General features: G+C 43.9%; 3 protein-coding genes and 1 long non-coding RNA gene across 16 annotated transcripts; 3 read left to right on the forward strand and 1 right to left on the reverse strand.

Moving 5' to 3' along the window:
- Positions 1–1,473: 1,473 nt before the first annotated feature.
- On the reverse strand, positions 1,474–18,192 carry LOC123180092 (uncharacterized). 13 transcript variants are annotated; one of them, XR_006490713.1, is made up of 6 exons: positions 17,862–18,192; positions 15,985–17,775; positions 5,441–6,028; positions 4,789–4,868; positions 2,292–2,362; positions 1,474–1,867 (listed from the first exon to the last, which is right to left on the reverse strand). It is a non-coding gene; the product is annotated as an uncharacterized lncRNA (long non-coding RNA). The 13 variants fall into 13 exon arrangements; XR_006490712.1 differs by having other exon boundaries at positions 2,269–2,362; XR_006490718.1 differs by lacking the exons at positions 2,292–2,362; positions 4,789–4,868 and having other exon boundaries at positions 15,985–17,128; positions 17,610–17,775.
- LOC123180091 (UDP-glycosyltransferase 83A1-like) lies at positions 3,021–4,778 on the forward strand. Its single transcript, XM_044592053.1, has 2 exons — positions 3,021–3,519; positions 3,594–4,778. Exons 1-2 carry the CDS (start codon positions 3,021–3,023, stop codon positions 4,562–4,564), a joined length of 1,470 nt encoding a protein of 489 aa, XP_044447988.1. The 3' UTR covers positions 4,565–4,778.
- LOC123180088 (L-type lectin-domain containing receptor kinase SIT2) lies at positions 8,177–10,414 on the forward strand. The gene has a single exon (XM_044592051.1). It carries the CDS (start codon positions 8,314–8,316, stop codon positions 10,318–10,320), a length of 2,007 nt encoding a protein of 668 aa, XP_044447986.1. The 5' UTR covers positions 8,177–8,313; the 3' UTR covers positions 10,321–10,414.
- LOC123180090 (L-type lectin-domain containing receptor kinase SIT2) lies at positions 12,395–14,608 on the forward strand. The gene has a single exon (XM_044592052.1). The coding sequence runs from the start codon at positions 12,436–12,438 to the stop codon at positions 14,437–14,439; it is 2,004 nt and encodes a 667-aa protein (XP_044447987.1). The 5' UTR covers positions 12,395–12,435; the 3' UTR covers positions 14,440–14,608.
- Positions 18,193–19,625: the final 1,433 nt, after the last annotated feature.

A 19,625-nucleotide genomic window follows, 5' to 3' on the forward strand; every position in this document is an offset into this window, starting at 1 on the left:
TGCAATAAGTGAGTATTGGTCTCGATTTCTTTTCTTCTTGTGAATCGATTGACTTGCCCTGGTTAGAATTGTTTTGATAATTTAAATTCTTTGATGTTCTCATCTGTTACAATCTATCCAAAGGTTGATTCTCATGAAAACATTTGATTCATTTTTAGCTCCTTTCATTTTCATATTTTCTTTAACCATCACTTTACGTGACTCTATTAGAATAATCTCAGCTGCATGTTGAACTTTTGAAGTTCGGGGGTCATGCTGAGAATATTTTTCCCTATATAATGACTTTCCTTTCCCGTTGATTTTTTTCTTTCAAACTCACAGTTTTTTTAGCTTGAAAACACATAGCCCTCACCACTAGATATTCTTCATATATCCACTAACGGTAACCAACTTACTTAATTTCAACTTTTTTTCCTTCAAACATGCATATTGTACTTTTCCCCTGATATGTTCCAAGGGAAGAAGAAATTCTTGATTATCTGTTTAAGTTATGAGCGCCACATGTTATTTTACTTTCTCTCTTCTCTTACAGACAACTATCTTCATTTTGTCATTTTATTCTCTTACAACGACAATGCTATAACAAGGGACGAAGACAATGGAGGTGGATGGGAAGGAGGGGCATGCAGAAATATGCTGCTTTGTCTTCTTGCAGTGAGATGGTGGCTAGCTAGGGAGACATGGGCGATTATCGAGGATAAAAGAAGCTGGATATATAATCGATATTTGTCCTTGTATGATCACTTGTTGTCATGTTTGGAAAACGTTTTTGTATTAAATCAATTGTTTAAATAGTACACAAACATTCAACTAGTTCCTCTATAATAAAATCAACATCTGTGTTACTCACATGTTCCTTTGTTACAAACACCTTGCATGATAGGTTTTGTTAAGAAAAATCTTTAGCGTACGCCATTAATATGAAAGTTTTGTGATACATAATCATAATAAAAAATAAGTACTATTATCTGAATCCTTCACCGAGGGCGGGAGGTGTCGCCACCTGTATATTGATCCGAGTTAATAAAAACTGAGCCGGTTTATGAGGGAAAGCGGGTAGTACAACATGATCCAATTTATGTGAGAAACCAGATCAAAAACCTTGATCCAATTTATGAGAAAAAACGGATAAAAAAACCTTGAAAAAACTTAAAACCCGAGGAGCAACACATCCTGCTAATGCAAGAACAAGGAAAACACAAAAAACACCCCACACAGTTATAAGAGAACACAAAGTTCAACTGCGTAAGGATGTATGAGGCTGGGTGGTGCAGTATAGGTTATGTTGTAGAGAAAAACTTTGTTTTTGCCACTCTGGCTTTTGCCCACTTGGTTTATGTCACTCTAGAATTTGACATTTCACTTTTCCACTCTTAGTTTTTGAAAATACATCACAATTGCCATTCCGTGGAAAAAGCAAAAAATTCACGGTGTCAATTGTGATACATTATCAAAAGTTAAGAGTGGTAAAAATGAAATGAAAAATATTTGCTTTTTTCCACGGCCTGGCATTTGTGATATATTGTCAAAAGCTAAGTGTGATAAAAGTGAGATGTCACATTCTAGAGTGACATAACATAGTGAGCAAAAACTAGAATGGCGAAACAAAGTTTTCCCAACGTTGTAACCACCCACAAGACAACATGGTCACAAAGTCAGCGGTCGAACGAGCAAACCACCAGCAACAACATTGAACCCACTAACATAGGATAAATGGAGCGTTCCACTGTCAAGGAGCTGCACCACTACCAGCCCCGAGCCATCCACCACCCAACATTAGGGTGGTCTTGCCCGTAGCGAGGTAAGAATCCGTGACGAGGTGAGAATGATGGAGGGGAAATTGCTGGATCCATTAGGGTGGTCTCACCTGTATCAAGGTGAGAATGACAAAAAGTAAGTACTTCTGAATGTGAATCCAACATAATTAAGTATACCAGCAAGGGGTAATTGTTGGTCAAAGCTCGCATTGGCGAGGCGTAATCTGCAAGGTATTTCAGAACAGAGGGAGTAGTAATGTTTCATAACTTTCAAGCAGAAGAACCGTGGTCTGCTTTACAAGAATGTTTTATATTCAGCTACTCCAGCGACATATATTTCGGTAGAGAGGGAGTATTTGTTATCTTCTTGAGAGAATAAATCATGATACACGTGACATCTTGAGCAAACACATGATTCATTTTGCAGTACATATTTTTTCCGTTATATTTTGTATCAGTCGAATGTTCCGAGCTGTGTAGGCTAGGTAGTGTTACCCAAGGATCAACTTACTATTGAAACCAGACAGCACGCACCAGGTACATGTACCCGAAAATCGGCATGTCGTCGGAGTTCAACCTAACTTGCGTGGCTTAGGTAGAAGTACCTGAAATACTCAAAAAATAAAACCGATAAAATGTGGTTCAAAGTTTTAAATGGGGTAAAATTGATTAAAATTGCTTAAATGAGGTAACCCCTCTCAAAAATGACAAAAGATGGGACAAAAAAATAGATTCTTTTTTCCACACGCCTCCCAGCTGGGAGCCAGGTTCCATTACGTCATCTTGGGCGAAGTTATTGTTGCTTCTTACTTGGCATATATGCAGCAAACTATCCTCGTGATGAAGACTTGGTAAAAGAACTAGCTAGCTTCTAGTAAACCACTGAAGTTGTCGAGTTGCCAAGTGTGTTTATCTCCTATGCTTCTAAAAAACTATGCCTCGACGGTCACAAGGAACTCTCCGACGAATCAAATGCAAGTACAATGCCTGATCATAAAATACAAGCAGAATGCCAGGCCCTAACAAGAAACCCCAACAAGAACCAGCTCAGTTTTTCAGAAGATCCAAGAACGAGATTAGCCGCTGGAGCAACAAGAATCATTCCTTCTCTGTGGCTCTTGGTGCGTGTCGTTCATTCTGCAGCATCTCTCACTATAAATTCTGCCGATCATTCACTCGGATGACATAACTGCAGCATCGACGACTACTTGTACGTAGCTAGGATCGCCGCCGCCGAGCTAGATCTCAGTTATACTTGCGTCAATGGCGTGTCCACCGCACGCGATCGTCATCCCCTACCCAGCGCAGGGGCACGTCATCCCGCTCATGGAGGTCGCGCACGCGCTGGCCGACAGGGGCTTCAACGTCACCTTCGTCAACACCGAGTTCAACCACGCCCGTGTCGTCGCCTCCATGTCCAACGGCGCCGGCAGCGGGCTGGGCCGGATCCGGCTCGTGGAGGTGCCGGACGGCATGGCCCCCAGGGAGGACCGGAACCAGCTGGTGAGGCTTACCATACTCATGGCAGAGTTCATGGCGCCGCGGGTGGAGGAGCTCATTCTCCGGAGCGGCGAGGACGGCGCGTGCCCGGGCAAGATCACGTGCATGGTGACGGACTACAACGTCGGGTATTGGGCGGTTGACATTGCGCGGAGGACCGGGATCCGGGTGGGGGCCGTTTGGCCGGCGTCGGCTGCCGTCATGGTCACCTTGCTCAGCTTTCCCAAGCTGATCGAGGACAACATCATCGATGCGGAAGATGGTAAACTGATCGAGCAACTTATTTGACTTCTCTTAGTACATTATTTACTGATCTCAGTTCGACTTTGCATGCAGGGTCTACAGTGGGCGAGGGAACATTCCAGCTGAGCCCCGACATGCCTCTCATGCACAGCGCCCACCTCGCATGGAACTGCATCGGCGACCACGACCAGCAGGCCACCCTCTACCGGCTCCTTTGTGACGGCGTCCGCGCAATGGAGCAGTGCGACTTCGTCATCTGCAACTCCTTCCAGGACGCGGAGCCGGCGTCTTTCAAACTCTTCCCCAACGTCCTCCCCGTTGGCCCGCTCCTCACCGGCGAGCGCAGCGGCAAGGCCGTGGGCCACTTCTGGCAGCCGGAGGACGACGAGTGCATGTCCTGGCTCGACACGCAGCCAGAGAGATCCGTAGTGTACGTCGCCTTCGGCAGCTTCACCATGTTCCACCGGCGCCAATTCGAGGAGCTCGCGCTGGGCCTAGAGCTCTCCGGCAGGCCATTCCTGTGGGTCGTGCGCCCGGACATCGGCCACGGAGCGGTGCACGACTACCCGGAAGGCTACCTGGACCGGGTGTGCGGCCCCGGTGGCCAGGGCAAGCTCGTCTCCTGGTCACCGCAGCAGCGCGTGCTGGCGCACCCGGCGGTGGCGTGCTTCGTGTCGCACTGCGGGTGGAACTCCACCATGGAGGGCGTCCGGAACGGCGTGCCTTTCCTCGCCTGGCCCTACTTCGCCGACCAGTTCGTGAACCAGGTGTACATCTCCGACGTGTGGAAGGTCGGCCTCAAGGCCGTCGCCGACGAGTCGGGGGTCATAACCAAGGAGCACATCGCTGGCAGGGTGGAGGAGCTGATGGGGGACGCCGGCATGAGGGAGAGGGTGGAGGCCATGAAGAAGGGCGCACACGAGAGCATTCAGGAAGGCGGCTCCTCGCATGGAAACTTCGATGCTTTTGCGGAGGCCATGAAGAATGCGGCGCCTGAGAGCGTTCAGGACGGGGGCTCCTCACATGGAAACTTCCATACTCTTGCAGACGGCATGAAGGCATGATCATCTGCTGCTTGAGTGTACGTGTGGTAGTGTGTGCAATTTTGCATTCCCACACAGAATAAAAAGTTCGACTATCACCATTTGCCTTTATATTTGCCGCTTTTCTGTTTGCGAGTAACTTCTGGACGGAGGAAGTATACTCTCTCCGTCCCGAATTACTTATCGATAGAAATAGATATATCTAGAACTAAAACAAATCTTACAAAAAGTTACAGAGATAGTACCTGAGAATTTTGCATGCGTCCGTAAATAACATGATGAAGAGCAGCAATGTACGTAGCCCCAAGGCCAAGACAGGGAGGAACTAAACGGAGGCAGGATGTCAGCCACTTCCTATTCTACGCTTAAAGCACAAGTTATAGCTGGAACGGTACACAGCGCACACATCACCTAATCGTCGCTTGCGTAGTGAGCCGGCCCATGTGGAATTTTTTCCGCTGGTTTTTGGAAGGTTCCCCCAGTTTTTTGGTGCGGTTTTTTCTGTGGTTTATTTTAGAACGGCTTTTATTCAGTTTCCCTTTTCCTTTTCTTCTCTTAATTTGTGATTTTTTTCAAATTCATGAACATTTTTATACCCTCAATTTATTTTTAAATTCATGTTTTTTTTTTAAATCCACAACTCCTTTCTAAATCGGTGAATTTTTTTAAATCCGCAAACTTTTCTAAAATTAATGAATTTCTTAAAATCCACAACTCTTTTCCAAATCCATGGTTTTTTCAGTAGTGAGCTACTAAAACAGTAAAGATACGACAAACTAGCCATGTTGAGATCAATGTGAAGTGGCAGTCCATTAAATAAGCAGATTTATTTTCGGTCAAGATTGCTTTTCACACAAGAACTTGACAGGAAGGGGAAGAAAGGAGGGGAGGGCATACCTCGGCCAGGACCTTGTTTAGGACCTGCAGCTCCTCAGGAAAGGGTCAGAGATGTTGCTGCTCCTGCTACTTCAAGCTTCCGGTCCTCTATAGGGAGGCTGGGGCGCCGCATCAAGGGCCGGCAATAGGGCACATGTGGAGCCCATGATGGCCCTCACGGCTACATACAAGAATCTAAGTTACATCAGTTTTAAGCGACCGGAAGAATAGCTATTAATCAGCCCCCTGCTCCGAATGAACACAGGGAATCACAACAGAGATCACCCTGGAAGAACAATAGTGCATGAAAAACAAATGTAAGGCAGTAGTATAACTAATTTACCAATATGCAAGGCAGTAGCTAGCTAGCCATTGTTACATCAATCTGAGTCGAGTAGAAACAAAAGTAAAAGATCATAATAAAAGAAGAATCTGCCCTGGGATGCCGATGGCCACGAGGATTGTGACACTCATCCTCGCATCCTGCTGCACAGGTTCAAGTGGAGGCTGCCCGTGGGGATGCAACCGTGCGACGTGGATGTTAGGGACCGGTATAGGACATCCCACAACATGGTCACACCACTCAAGGCCGTGCCACTGCCTTTGTTCCTGTGATGTGGTACATCACCGGTGGTGTCAGTTTGCATATATATATGTGGTATATGTGTTTGTCTTAACACGAAATTAATATTAGAGTGATATGTTAGGATCACGGGCGTACAAATGAATACTACTTCCTCCGTTCTGAATTATAAGATATTTTGAATATTTCAATATGAACTACATACGGATTGAAATGAGTGAACAAACACACTAAAATGCGTTTATATATACATTTGATTCAGAAAAGAGTTGAAACAGCTTATAATAGTGCACGGAGAGAGTAGTTAATATTCGTCTAGTGTGCCAAGCAAGTTTGTTGGAACAGCTTATAATAACGGACCGCTAATAATCCTGCTTGTTAGTGTACTCTGTGTTCCGTGGACGTGACCAATAGCTGGTTTATCAAAAATGAAAAACAAACGATATCCTGGAAACACGCATGAACACGCGGACAGTACTATAATATATCCCCTCTGTAAAGAAATATAAGACTTTTTATATTACTACTTTAGTAATCTAAACACTCTTATATTTCTTTGAGGGAGTACTTGAGTTTGCTTTCAACGACTAGAAGGTGGGCAGCTTCCAACTTCCAAGATCTGCACGGGATTTTGTCTCGTATAAGTTGCTTTCTTGCATCACAGCAACAGCAAAAAGCTGATATAAGCATGATAAAGATAGGTGAACAAGACTAAACAACAAAATAATAACAAAACTCTAAAGTAGCATAATATTCAAGACATTAGTCAACTGATAATAATAACAGTTTTTGCACAAACGCAATATTGAGTGAGAATCTGGTGACCGTGGGGTTCCCTGCCCCATTATTCCCGGCCGCTAGATGTGAATCCTGTGGCCAGGCCTTAATTGTTGCCGTTCGTGCTCAAGCAAGCAAAGTTAGGATAAAGGCACTGGCACATGCGTACTATTTGCCGACTGAAGCTTCAGGTTTTAGTGTGTTTTGAGATCATGACGCAATCTACAGCAAGAAGCTTCAGGTTTTTCGGTTTGTTCATCACCGCCGAACAACCACCTTCAGAAACTACAGGGGAGTTGCACAGCTGCAGCACTAACAGAACAACTAATCTCACCGCGCAAGCTTCAGCAATTTCAGGTAGTACAATTCTTCAGAAAACAGAGTCAATTCTTCAGAAAACAGAGCCGTGCTGGACGTTTCTTCAGAGAACCACACAATTGAGGTAGAAGTATTCAGAGAACGATGTAGCATGAGTTGCCGTTGGAGGTCGCCGCATCCGGACGCCAATGTGATGGACGCTGCTACCCTGCAGGCCACACACACACACACCATCACCGCGGCGCAACGCATCACCGCGCAGCTCTCAACTCATGCTACACCGCTACAGGAAGTCTTGGTGCGCCCTGCTGGTTGTGGCCTCCTTGCCTCGGGCATCACCGCTACAGGACGTCTTGGGGCTGCCTACCTCCATGACGTTCACTGAGGCAGCAGCGCCATGGGAGAGGGTCGAGTTTATTTCTTTTTTGGAGGAAAGCCTTCATGGCGGTTTTTATTCATAAGGCAAGACGCTTACATCCTTTGTGATGACAGCTACAAGAAATGCAGGAGGTTCCTCTTGCCAAACAAAAGGGCTACAATTCTCCGACTTTCTAGCTAAAACATGTACCGCCCATATTGGCTTGGCTTTCCTAGGGAAAAGAATCAAAGAAAATATCACTAAACTCATGACAGAGGAAGAAACAATCGTCGTACATTGCCGCTGCAGGCCCAATGAATGTCCACCATTCTTCATGACATCCACAACTTTCATGAAATCGGAGTACGCCACCAGCATCTTGAGTGATCTCCACAATCTAACAATGACGACTAACTTAGGACTGACGAGGCCGTGGTTGACATATGTATGACTGACTGACTGACTTGTGCAAGTCAAAGATTATGTCACAGCTTCAGAAGAACTTGGCCACACTTGCAGGAAGGTAATTTCCACCAACCACAACTAGAGAAATATCTGCACACCGACATCACAGCAGCTTTCATTGACCTTGACTTTGCAATGTAAAAACTGATTTGCTTCAAGCTCAATCCACACGTGCTTCATATGAATGAAACCAACAGAAGTATGATCCAAAGAAGCAATATTTTGCTGTGCACAATACAATACTGCAGGAGTTGGTCAGGGGGGATGCTTTTCCAGAGAATCTGACCAACTGCAGCAAAAATACTGCCAAATAGTAGAGGGCAGGCTTGCTTATGTGATTATGTCTCTCCATCTTTCTTCATCTCGCTTAGTAACTTCTGTTCATCCGGAGTCATGACTAGCATTAAGCGTCTCTCCTTGCTCCAATATCTCCTCTTCTTCTTCTTCTTCTTCTTCCTCGTCCTTGATCTTTCAGAGCTTGCTACCGGGCAACAAAACCAATTTGTCTACTCCGGTTTCGCTGGGGCCAACCTCGCCCTCGAAGGCGTGGCCACCATCACACCAGACGGCCTGCTTGAGCTGACCAACGGCACCTTCCGGCTCAGAGGCCATGCTTTCCACCCGACTCCATTCCACTTCGGCAAGGCGCCCAACGGGACAGCAGTTCAGGCTCAGTCCTTTGCTGTCTCGTACGTGTTTGCTATCTACTGCGTCCAGGCCCAGACCTGTGGCCACGGCATGGCCTCCATCGTCGCCGCAAGCAGCAACTTCTCCGACACCATGCCCACCCAGTACCTGGGGCTCATCAACGACCACAACAACGGCGACCCAGCCAACCGCTTCTTCGCCGTCGAGCTCGACACCAACTGGAACGACGAGTTCAAGGACATTGACAACAACCATGTCGGGATCGACATCAACAACCTCGTCTCTGTCAACTCCAGCAGCGCCGGCTACTACGACGACCGCGACGAGGGTAACTTCCAAAACCTGACGCTCGCGAGCTACAAAATGATGCAGGTGTGGGTGGAGTACGATGGAGGTCGCAAGCAGATCAGTGTGAGCTTGGCTCCCGTAGACATGGCCAAACCCACCAAACCACTGCTCTCCACCACCTACAACCTCTCAACGGTGCTCCCAGACATGGTTTACGTCGGCTTCTCCGCCTCGACGGGCTCATTCGACTCGCGGCAGTATGTGCTTGGTTGGAGCTTCGGCATCAACAGGCCTGCTCCAGCGATCGACATCACCAAGCTGCCCAAGCTGCCTCGCCAAGGCCCCAAGCCTAGGTCCAAGGTACTGGAAATCGTACTGCCAATAGTTTCTGCGGCATTTGTTCTTGCTGTGGGCACCACTATCATTCTTCTTGTGCGAAGGCGGCTAAGGTATGCCGAGCTTAGAGAAGATTGGGAAACTGAATTTGGGCCCCATAGGTTTTCATACAAGGACTTGTTTCATGCCACCAAGGGATTTAAGAACAAGAATCTACTGGGGATTGGAGGATTTGGAAAGGTGTACAAGGGGGTGCTTCCAAAGTCTAAAGTGGAGATTGCTGTGAAAAGGATCTCCCACGACTCGAAGCAGGGGATGAAGGAATTTGTCGCAGAGGTTGCGAGCATCGGCCGCCTCCAGCACCGCAATATTGTGCAGTTGCATGGCTACTGCCGTCGCAAGGCTGAGCTTCTTTTGGTGTATGAATACATGTCGAATGGAAGTCTCGACAAGTACCTGTATGATCAGGAGAAGAAGCCTACTTTAACTTGGGCCCAGAGATACAAAATCATCAAAGACATTGCGTCTGCCTTGCTCTACCTTCACCAGGAATGGGAGAAAGTTGTATTGCATCGAGACATCAAGCCAAGCAATGTGCTCCTCGATGATGGACTGAATGGACGGCTAGGTGATTTCGGCTTGGCAAGGTTATATGACCACGAGACTGGCCCTCAAACCACACATGTTGTTGGCACCATTGGATACCTAGCTCCTGAGCTAGCACACACCAACAAAGCAACCCCACTTAGTGATGTGTTTTCCTTTGGCATGTTTGTTCTTGAAGTCACTTGTGGGCGAAAGCCCATCGAGCCAGCATCACAAGGCAACCAACTCACCTTGGTCAGATGGGTGATTGACCATTGGCACCAAGGAATTCTCACAGATGCAGTGGATACCAAGCTCCGAGGTGCCTACAATGTTGATGAGGCATGCCTAGCTCTGAAGTTAGGATTGCTGTGCTCACACCCATTGATCAATTTAAGGCCCAACATGAGGCAGGTTCTGCAGTATCTCAATGGTGATATGCCACCCCCAGATCTGAATCTGGCACACATGAGCTTCAACATTCTATCCTTGATGCAGAATGAAGTTTCAATAGATGACTTGCGTGCAGCCTCGATGGTGTAAATTCCACTTTCTTCTTATTCCAATTTAGATGCACATTTTTTTAAACCTTTTTAGATGCACATTTTTTCCAAACTCTACCATTGAATCAATATATTATGTGCAATGTATTCATACATGTGGAAGAAGAATTATTCTTGGTTAGTATCAAAAGCTCTTATCTCATATGGTTTATCATAACCTCTAAGAACAAGACCTATATATGTAGGGCATGTTCAGGGGAACACAACTACACAAGTACTTACATGTGCCTTATGTTGTCCTCTTTTTGTTGAACCATGTCATTTTAAGTTTTATACGTGTGAGTTCGTCCTGGCACAGTGGTGAATTACTCCCTACTTGTGCCAAGAGAGGTCTTGGATTCGATGCATCCTTTCTACATTGCACTATGCAAAGGTAAGGCTTGCCCTGTGTAATCCTTTCCCCGACCCCACCTGGTGCGGAAGTTTCTAGAACTGGGTTTGTACTTTTTCTACGGGTGAGTTCGTCTTTGTTTGGACTGTGTGCATCTTGTTCTGTACAGACCGGGTGTGAACTCTATGCAGTCCTACGACAGTTCCTGACAATGACCAATTTAAAATGCTACATACTCCCAAGACGGCTGACTTTATGCACGTGTAGCCATGGAAAGCTACACTACATAGCCGACTGACTTATGAGGCCATGTGCAGTAGTCAATATGAAAAAGCAAGGCCGACGCACATGAAATAAATTATGAAGGCATGCGTGGCTGAAAATAAATTACAGCCGCACAGCAAAGATTTTCCCACAACTTTTGCCTAAGCATCTATCCTGAAAGTTATATTCCTTTCATGGTAGGTAACCTTTACACATGACAAACTGAAGCTATGTGTAGCAGCTATTAAGTTGATTGCACACATTTATCTAGTAATAAGAAATAACTGTATCATAAGGAAAACATAATGATATTTTTTATTCTGATTTATGCTCCAGGCTGTGTAAATTTGGGTTTTAATTCTTTTCAGGAAACAGTAAAATGTGTATTGTTTAATATACAAATCAGAAAAAACATGGTGGCAGCCATCATACAGTGGGACTCTAGTGCTTATAATATTTCTAAGAGTTCCTGAGACGATCATACATATAGGATATATGAACCAAATTGTATAAAGATAGACTGGGAAACAAATAAAATATCACGAGATTGCATGAAAACAGAGTTAATACAATATGTGAAGAACCAGAATTAGGAAGTATCTACTACGCAAAGTAAAAGTTAAAACAATATGTGGAGAACCAGAATTTAAAACATTTAGAAAAAAATGCCCTAAAAAAATCTTAAATTGATTTTTGAGTAATTTACTTAAATAACTAAAAATGGATATCCAAATAGGGCTATCCATATATTATCCGAATTATCTGACACCAATTAAAACCCAAGATGAATTATTTGACTTCGATGTTAATACGAGAACTATCAAGCACCGTATTTGATCGCGATTAATTTGATCGGTCGGATGGTCAGAGATAACCCTTCCATTTACACTGTAGTTGTTGGGTTCGGTAGGTGGCATGGGCAAAGTTGGAAAATATCTATAGTAATGCCCATATATTTCTCATGATGCATTGACCAGATGGCACATCATATAGTAACCAAATGACATAATGACCAGTGTGGAAAGCTACATGGACGACTGACTTTTCAAGTCATGCATGCATGTGTAGCCACGGAAAGCTACACAGAAGATATACTTGACCAGTGTGGAAAGCTACATAGACGACTGACTTTTCAAGTCATGCATGCATGTGTAGCCATGGAAAGCTACACAGAAGATAGACTTGTATATGAAGCCATGTGTAGTGGAGAATATGAAAAAGTAAGGATGACTGACTTTTGCACTGAAGTCATGACATGAGTGGCTAAGAATTTCCTTCCCTGCAAATAAATTACAACCATGAGGGAAGCATTGTGCACTGAAGTCATGCCTATCTTGTTTTTCCAAAACGTGTTCTTAGTATAAAATACCAAAACTGTCAATGTCATACAACGATGCCTGTGGAAAAGAGAGGGCAGGATAGCAACTTTTACCTCACTGCAAATTAAGTTAAATAGCATTGCAGTCTGCTCCTGCAAGCACAGAGAAGCACCCATCTCACATGAAGTTCCTCTTCCTCTGTTTCCTCCTCTGCTTTGGCCTCGAGCTTGCGTTTTTCACTGCAGCAAGCGATGACCAACTCTTGTACCATGGCTTCACAGCCGGTACCAACCTCACCGTCGACGAGGCTGCTTCAGTCACGTTGAACGGACTCCTTGAGCTAACCAACGGCTCGCTTGGTTGCAAAGGCCATGCGTTCTACCCAACTCCGCTGCACTTCCGCAAATCGCATGATGATACCGTGCAATCTTTCTCAGTCGCCTTCGTGTTTGCCATCCACTCTACCTACCCCATCATGAGCCGACAGGGCTTGGCTTTCGTCGTCGCCCCAAGCATGAACTTCTCAACTGCATTGGCCAATCAATACTTGGGCCTCATGAACTCCCAGAACAACGGCAACTTGAGCAACCACATCTTCGCCATCGAGCTAGACACCGTCCTAAACATCGAGTTCAAAGACATCAACACCAACCATGTAGGTATTGACATCAACAGCCTCCAGTCTATAGAGTCCAACCCTGCAGGATACTATGATGATAGGAATGGTACCTTCCAAGACATGGTTCTTGCTAGTGGTGATGCAATTCAAGTGTGGGTGGACTACAATGGTGAAGCCAAGAAAATCAGTGTGACCATGGCTCCCCTTCAAATGGCGAAACCTACAAGGCCACTCATCTCGACAGATTATGATCTCTCAAGTGTGTTGCAAGATCCATCCTACATCGGCTTCTCATCTTCAGGTGGAGAGGTCGACTCACGACATTATGTGCTTGGTTGGAGTTTTGGGATGAACAAACCAGCCCCACTGATCAATTCTGCGAAGCTGCCAAAGCTACCTCAGCCAAAGCATCAACCAAAGCTGCTGAAAATCATCCTACCTATAGGGAGCGCAATTTTCGTATTTGCTGTGGGTTCTATGGTCATTTTACTTGTGAGGAGAAAATTGAGGTATGCTGAGCTAAAAGAAGATTGGGAGATCGAGTTCGGGCCACATCGGTTCTCATACAAGGATTTGTTCCATGCCACAGAAGGGTTTAAGAACAAACACCTACTTGGTGCAGGAGGATTTGGGAAGGTATATAAAGGGGCCCTTCCATCAACAAAACTAGAGGTTGCTGTGAAGAGGGTATCGCATGAGTCCAGACAGGGTCTAAAGGAGTTTGTTGCTGAGGTTGTCAGCATTGGCCGCATCCGACATCGTAACCTTGTTCAGCTACTTGGCTATTGTAGGAGAAAAGATGAACTCCTTTTGGTGTATGACTACATGTCAAATGGTAGCCTTGATAAGTATTTGTATTGTGATGATCCAATGCTTATACTAAACTGGGCTCAGAGGTTTCGGATAATAAAGGATATTGCATCAGGCTTGCTCTACCTCCATGAAAAATGGGAGAAAGTGGTCATCCACCGTGACATCAAAGCAAGCAACGTACTCCTTGATAGTGAAATGAATGGGAGGCTAGGTGACTTTGGCCTTGCAAGACTTTATGATCATGGAACTGATATGCAGACCACACATGTGGTTGGTACCATTGGGTACCTAGCCCCAGAACTGATATGCACAGGTAAGGCAACTCCTCTCACCGATGTGTTTGCCTTTGGGATTTTCCTTCTTGAGGTTGCCTGTGGGCAAAGGCCAGTTAACAGCAATGCACGAGTAAATCAACCTTTGTTAGTTGATTGGGTTCTTGAGCATTGGAATAAGGGATCACTGGCTGAGGCAGTAGATACGAGGCTACAGAATGACTATAATGTTGACGAGGCATGCCTAGTGCTAAAGCTAGGACTACTATGTGCACACCCATTTACCAATGCAAGGCCCAACATGCAGAGTATCATGCGGTACCTTGCTGGCGAGTCGCAACTCCCAGAGTTGACAGATACAGATATGAGCTTCAGCTTGCTCTCTCAAATGCAGGGTCAAGGGTTTGACCGTTATGCGTTGTCATATCTTTCATTAAACACGAGCATTGGCACAATATCTGGTCTTTCAGGAGGAAGATGATATCAATCTTGGTTGATGTTATAATTATAATATATGTGAGCTTGCATGCCACATATTATATTTAGTACCAGGTCATGTAATGTTTGGGGCTAGGTTACTCTTCTCAGAGGCTTTTCTTATTGTTAGAGTAGTGCGTAATTGCTTTCCGAAAGGTGTTTACAGCTCATAATTTTAATATCTAAACGAAGAAGCTACCTGCGTACTTGTGGGTTGATTTACATATGCATCATTCAGTTGCTTATTACGAGGTGTTTCACAGCCGACAAATAAATACTCCCTCCGTCCGGAAAAGCTTGTCCCAAGTTTGTTCCTCAAATGGATGTATCTAGCACTAATTTGGTGCTAGATAAATCCATTTGAGGGACAGGTTTTTTCGGACGGAGGGAGTACTATCTTTGTATTTATGGGTTGATTTACGGACGCGGTGTTTTGGCTCTTAGGTGCATATGCACCCATTGTCTAAATATACATTTTGAAAAGTTAAAAAATTCGGAACAAAAATCCCGCGGGTATATCCGGACATTCTATGTGCATGCACAAAGTTTCGGTGAAAAACGACGTTTTTTGTGGCTTGTGTAAAAAAGATAAAGAAATGCAAAATGAATAGTTGTAATGAAGCATCAGAAATTGTCTTTTTTACAGAAGCCACAAAAAACCTCGTTTTTCACCGAAAACTTTGTGCACGCACTTAGAATGTCCGGATATACACGCGGGATTTTTGTTCGGAATTTTTCAACTTTTCAAAATGTGTATTTAGATAATGGGTGCATACGCATCTAGGAGCCATTGCCAATTCAATTACATGTATTATTCAGTTGCTTATTGCATGGTGTTTTACAGCTCACAAACATATATGTATATAAAATAGAAACTGTGGGAAGTGTATCTACCTCCCTGGAGGAGGCTGCGTTTATCTATTAATTAGTTACACACAGAGTAAAGGTAGGATTGCAGCCATCTCCACCATTAGAGATGACACACAAGGATGCGGCGACGGTTCTGCAGCCTATCTTCCCTTCTCCAACGACCTAAAGACGCTGCCACCCCTTCGCAACCTGCCCCCATCACACCTCCTCCTCTCCCATGACCTCCCCCCCCCCCCCCCCCAGCAGCCCCACGATGCAACTACCCCGCGAGCTCGCCACCATGCCCATTATTCTTTCCAGACTGACTAGACGTCAGTTGTGGGCCCACGCAGTTCCTCCTCTCATCACCACCACTTGTGCTTCAAATGTACGATACAGGATACACAAGTGGAGTGCCAAACACTTCCCCGACTGACATGACCCTAGATGTACTTAATCTTTCACCCCCACCCACATTTAAGTCCAACAGCAGGCAACTTTAAAACAAAATGAGAAGAGTCTACAATACTTTATTTAGCTTATAAGTGGCAACTTAGCAAGGACTGAAAATACAGGCTGGCTGGTTTCACAGGAGTATTCTCAGACCAGTACGCAGGGATGACAATACATATCAGTGTGCCAGACTACACAAAAGCCAAAATGATTTCCATGAAATGTAAACCAAGAGTAGAATAATTACCAGCTGCTCTTGGCGGAGGTCATCTCCCTTTCTGAAAATTATCTTGGATGCTTCCCCATTCGCCGACTTAAATGTAAGACGCGGTGGATTTTAAGGCACTCTTGAATACGGATGACTCTTAGGTGAAACACTAGTAAGGATAAGTGTAGCTGCTGACAGTGAACGAATTGGCTGAAATGAAATTTCCAAATTAAACCAATTAAAGCAACTAAGACAAGTTAATCCATATATATATGATCCATATTTTCTTAGCTTTCAATAGTAAACAGTGAGCAAGTTAATGATGTAAAACAAGTATTGCCTCAGCAAAGTTAGGATGCTCACTAACAACTACTGACAACACCTGTCCTAATTTCTCGACTATAAAAGTTAGTATGAAACTAGCAATTTCAATATTTAATAAAGCAGAAATGGACAACAGATCATAACATGTGAGTTTTATATACAGTAGTTAAGTATAAATAGAAATTGCTGACCATGATAACCAAATGCTGACTGAGTCATCATCACATCAATTGGTTCACACTTTCCATTTTCCAATCAATAATACGACAGCTTCTTTAGCTTCCCACACACGATCACAATACTAAACCTTGCAAATTATATCAAGATAATGTGGAGTCGGTAGCTCAATATTATATAACAGGCTGCCTTGTCAATTTGTCATTTAGAAATTAGAACAAGGAATGTGAAATAGACATGCAGAAGTTACGACATAGATTCCTTTCAACACAGATAATGTTTGAAATGGAAAAAAAAAGTGACATTAGAAACCGAATTCCAGTGTCCTTTGTATTGATCACTGGGCATGACCATATTATATTAATGAAATCTCGGACTCGTACGGTCCAACATGCCTAGAAAGCACATTTCCTCTGATGCACATACGAAATACAACAGTACAAAACATAAGCCGTGCTGAGATATAAGGATAACTGGATGTTTTAACTAACTTGGATATCACTCACTTCCACTGAACAGACAAACTTTGTAAGAGCTTTCTTCTATCTAAGATAAGAAAAATGGAAATTCCACACCAGTTGCTTCTCCTCCACATGCATAATTCTCTGAATATCAATATTAGGTTACTCAACCTTTTCAAGAGCATAATTCCTCCTATATGTAGGAATAGTTACCAGAGCAGCTACATGGGATTCAACAGATTAGTAACGGCCAGTTTTTGCCACACACACACACCCGTGCAAAATATCTACTGAGATGTATGAAAACATGAAACATCATTTAGTTGCACAACCAGTAAAACTGGATCAAGCGAACAGCGGATTGTGTATGAAAAGGCATACTTCCACTCAGAAATTTATTGATTATGTCGGTGTATTTTGCCAACAACATGTTCAGTACAGCTTTCAAATGATATAGCCTTCACATCAGATTTAGTATGAAAAGGCATACTTCCACTCAGAAAGATACTGCTTATGTCGGTGTATTTTGCCAACAACAAGTTCAGTACAGCTTTCAAGTGATATAGCCTTCATGCTAGACGGCAATCAACCACCACATTTGCGGTATGAGACATTTATTTTCGCAAACAGGTTAGGAAACTCGAAACATGAAGAATGAAAAAGAAGACACATACAGCACTCTGACGGTAAATCAGTTTCAACCTGGAAGACACCTCTGGGTTGTGTGTGGGGTTCGAAGCTGCAGAATCCAACCAGGCTAGGTAAGGAACAAATGTTTGTTCCAGCATCTCGCAATCCTCCTTAAATTTGTTCACAGCACTGAAGGCAATCAACTTCGGTGTCAACGAGCCTCTTATTCACCTCGCTCCTTGTTAGAAAAAGTGAAAAGGGGGTCAGAAGAGAGTGGAGATCTGGGGGCAGGAACATGAGCGGAGGGGAGGAACGAGTGAGCACCTCGAGAGGCGGAGGGGAAGTGTGCGGAAGGTGAGGACGAGGCTGATGTGTCGCAGCGCAGGATGAAGCGGGAGTCGCCGCCGTGCCCGTGCTTGCCCTGCTGATGCCGGTGGTCGCCACGGGCATGGACGGCCGGCCGGCCGGCCGGCTACCGGCGAGAGGTGGTGATGTTCGTGACACCAGATGCGCCGCCGGCAGCAACCGCCGTAGCGAGGGAGTCCGGCTGGCTGTACAAGGGTTGGCGCGGCGCGGTGGCGGTGGTGATCCGGCCGGCCTGGCTGCCTCGTCGTCTCCACTCTGCAGAGCGACAGAGATGCAAACCGAAACCGGCTGGTGTAGCTGGGCTGGGCTTGTGATTTGGCGGCATCAGAAAATAGAGCCCAGTTCAGTCGCTCATTGGCTACATGGTTCTGTTCTCTCTGATTTTCTTCAGGTTTACTTTTATTTTCGTGTTTTTGTTTTCTTCAGTTTTCCTTGTTTTTTCGTTAGTTTTCTTCTTTTCTTTCTCGTTTTCACTGATTATTCTATTCTATTCTATTTATTTATTTTCTTTGGTTGTTTTGTTTTGATCTTCTTGTTTTCTTTGTTTCTTCTTCTTTTTTGCACCGGCTTGTTGTCCTTTTCATTTTTATTTTCTCTCTATGGTTTTCTTTCTTTTTTTCTTTTTTTAACACATGGCTACATTTTACATACACACTGTACATTATTTGTATACATAATTTTTTTAATACATGTCTAATTTTTTTGAAATACATGGTTAAAAAATCTTTAAAATATATGTTTTGATTTCTATTGTTTCGTATACATTGTGCATTTTTAGTATACATGATTAACATTTTTTCAAATATATGTTGCCTTACACATTGTACATTTTTGGGATACATCTAAAACATTTTTAATACACATTTAAAATTTGTGAAACACATGATTAACACTGTATTTCAAATATATGGTTTGATGCTATTGTTTTCATACACATAAATTTTCTATATATATTTAACATTTTTTATATACATGATTAACATTTTTTTCAATTATATGTTTTGATGTCTTATTTTTTGTACGCATCTTACATTTTCCTTACACATCTGAAACACCTTTTTATACATGTTTAACACTTTTTTTGAATTACACATACATTTCTGTACATTGCATAAACATTTAAAAAAATTCATGTACATGCTTTTGAAAGGCGTAAATATTTTGTGAATGTCACAAACATTTTTTTTGAAAGCTATCAACATTGTCTTAAGTTATTCTAACAAAAAATTATATTGCACTAATATTTTCAAATTCTCGGTTATAATTTTTTGAGGTAAATTAAGTTTTGGAATTTCGACAAACAGACAGAAGTAATAAAAAGGAAAGCAATAACGGACAACAAAAGGGACTAAACCTAAAAGTTGGGTCGGCCCATTATTTGTGGCTGGGAGGGTGCTCCTTCAGCAAGACCTTCTTGGCTCTCATTATAAACGAGGAGCATAGGTGCTCCGCAAACTTGGACACAATCAAACCTGACCAACTGGGCCATTCTTAGTGTGTTGGCCCATTAGCATGTGTGTCTGGCGTGCCATGGGTCTTGTCCAACACGTGGCTAAACAGGTTGTGCCCAGCACGCGGCATGCCAAGGGTTGTTCCTGGTGCTTGCATGACTTTATTATTATTATTTTGTCAGTTAATTTTTCTGTATATAGACCCAAAAACTGTCCAAAAGCCCCCAAATTAGCTCAAATTGGCCCAAAACACGCGGCCCACTTGGATCAT

This window comes from Triticum aestivum, chromosome 1D, assembly GCF_018294505.1.
Source record: "Triticum aestivum cultivar Chinese Spring chromosome 1D, IWGSC CS RefSeq v2.1, whole genome shotgun sequence".
Classification (NCBI taxonomy): domain Eukaryota; kingdom Viridiplantae; phylum Streptophyta; class Magnoliopsida; order Poales; family Poaceae; genus Triticum; species Triticum aestivum.

What these genes read in the sequence shown, in the direction of transcription:
- LOC123180091 (XM_044592053.1), top strand. Translation starts at nt 3,021, where the DNA reads ATGGCGTGTCCACCGCACGCGATCGTCATCCCCTACCCAGCGCAGGGG. An exon ending in CATCATCGATGCGGAAGATG is followed by an intron (nt 3,520 to 3,593) that starts GTAAACTGATCG and finishes CTTTGCATGCAG; the next exon opens with GGTCTACAGTGGGCGAGGGA.
- LOC123180088 (XM_044592051.1), top strand. Translation starts at nt 8,314, where the DNA reads ATGACTAGCATTAAGCGTCTCTCCTTGCTCCAATATCTCCTCTTCTTC.
- LOC123180090 (XM_044592052.1), top strand. Translation starts at nt 12,436, where the DNA reads ATGAAGTTCCTCTTCCTCTGTTTCCTCCTCTGCTTTGGCCTCGAGCTT.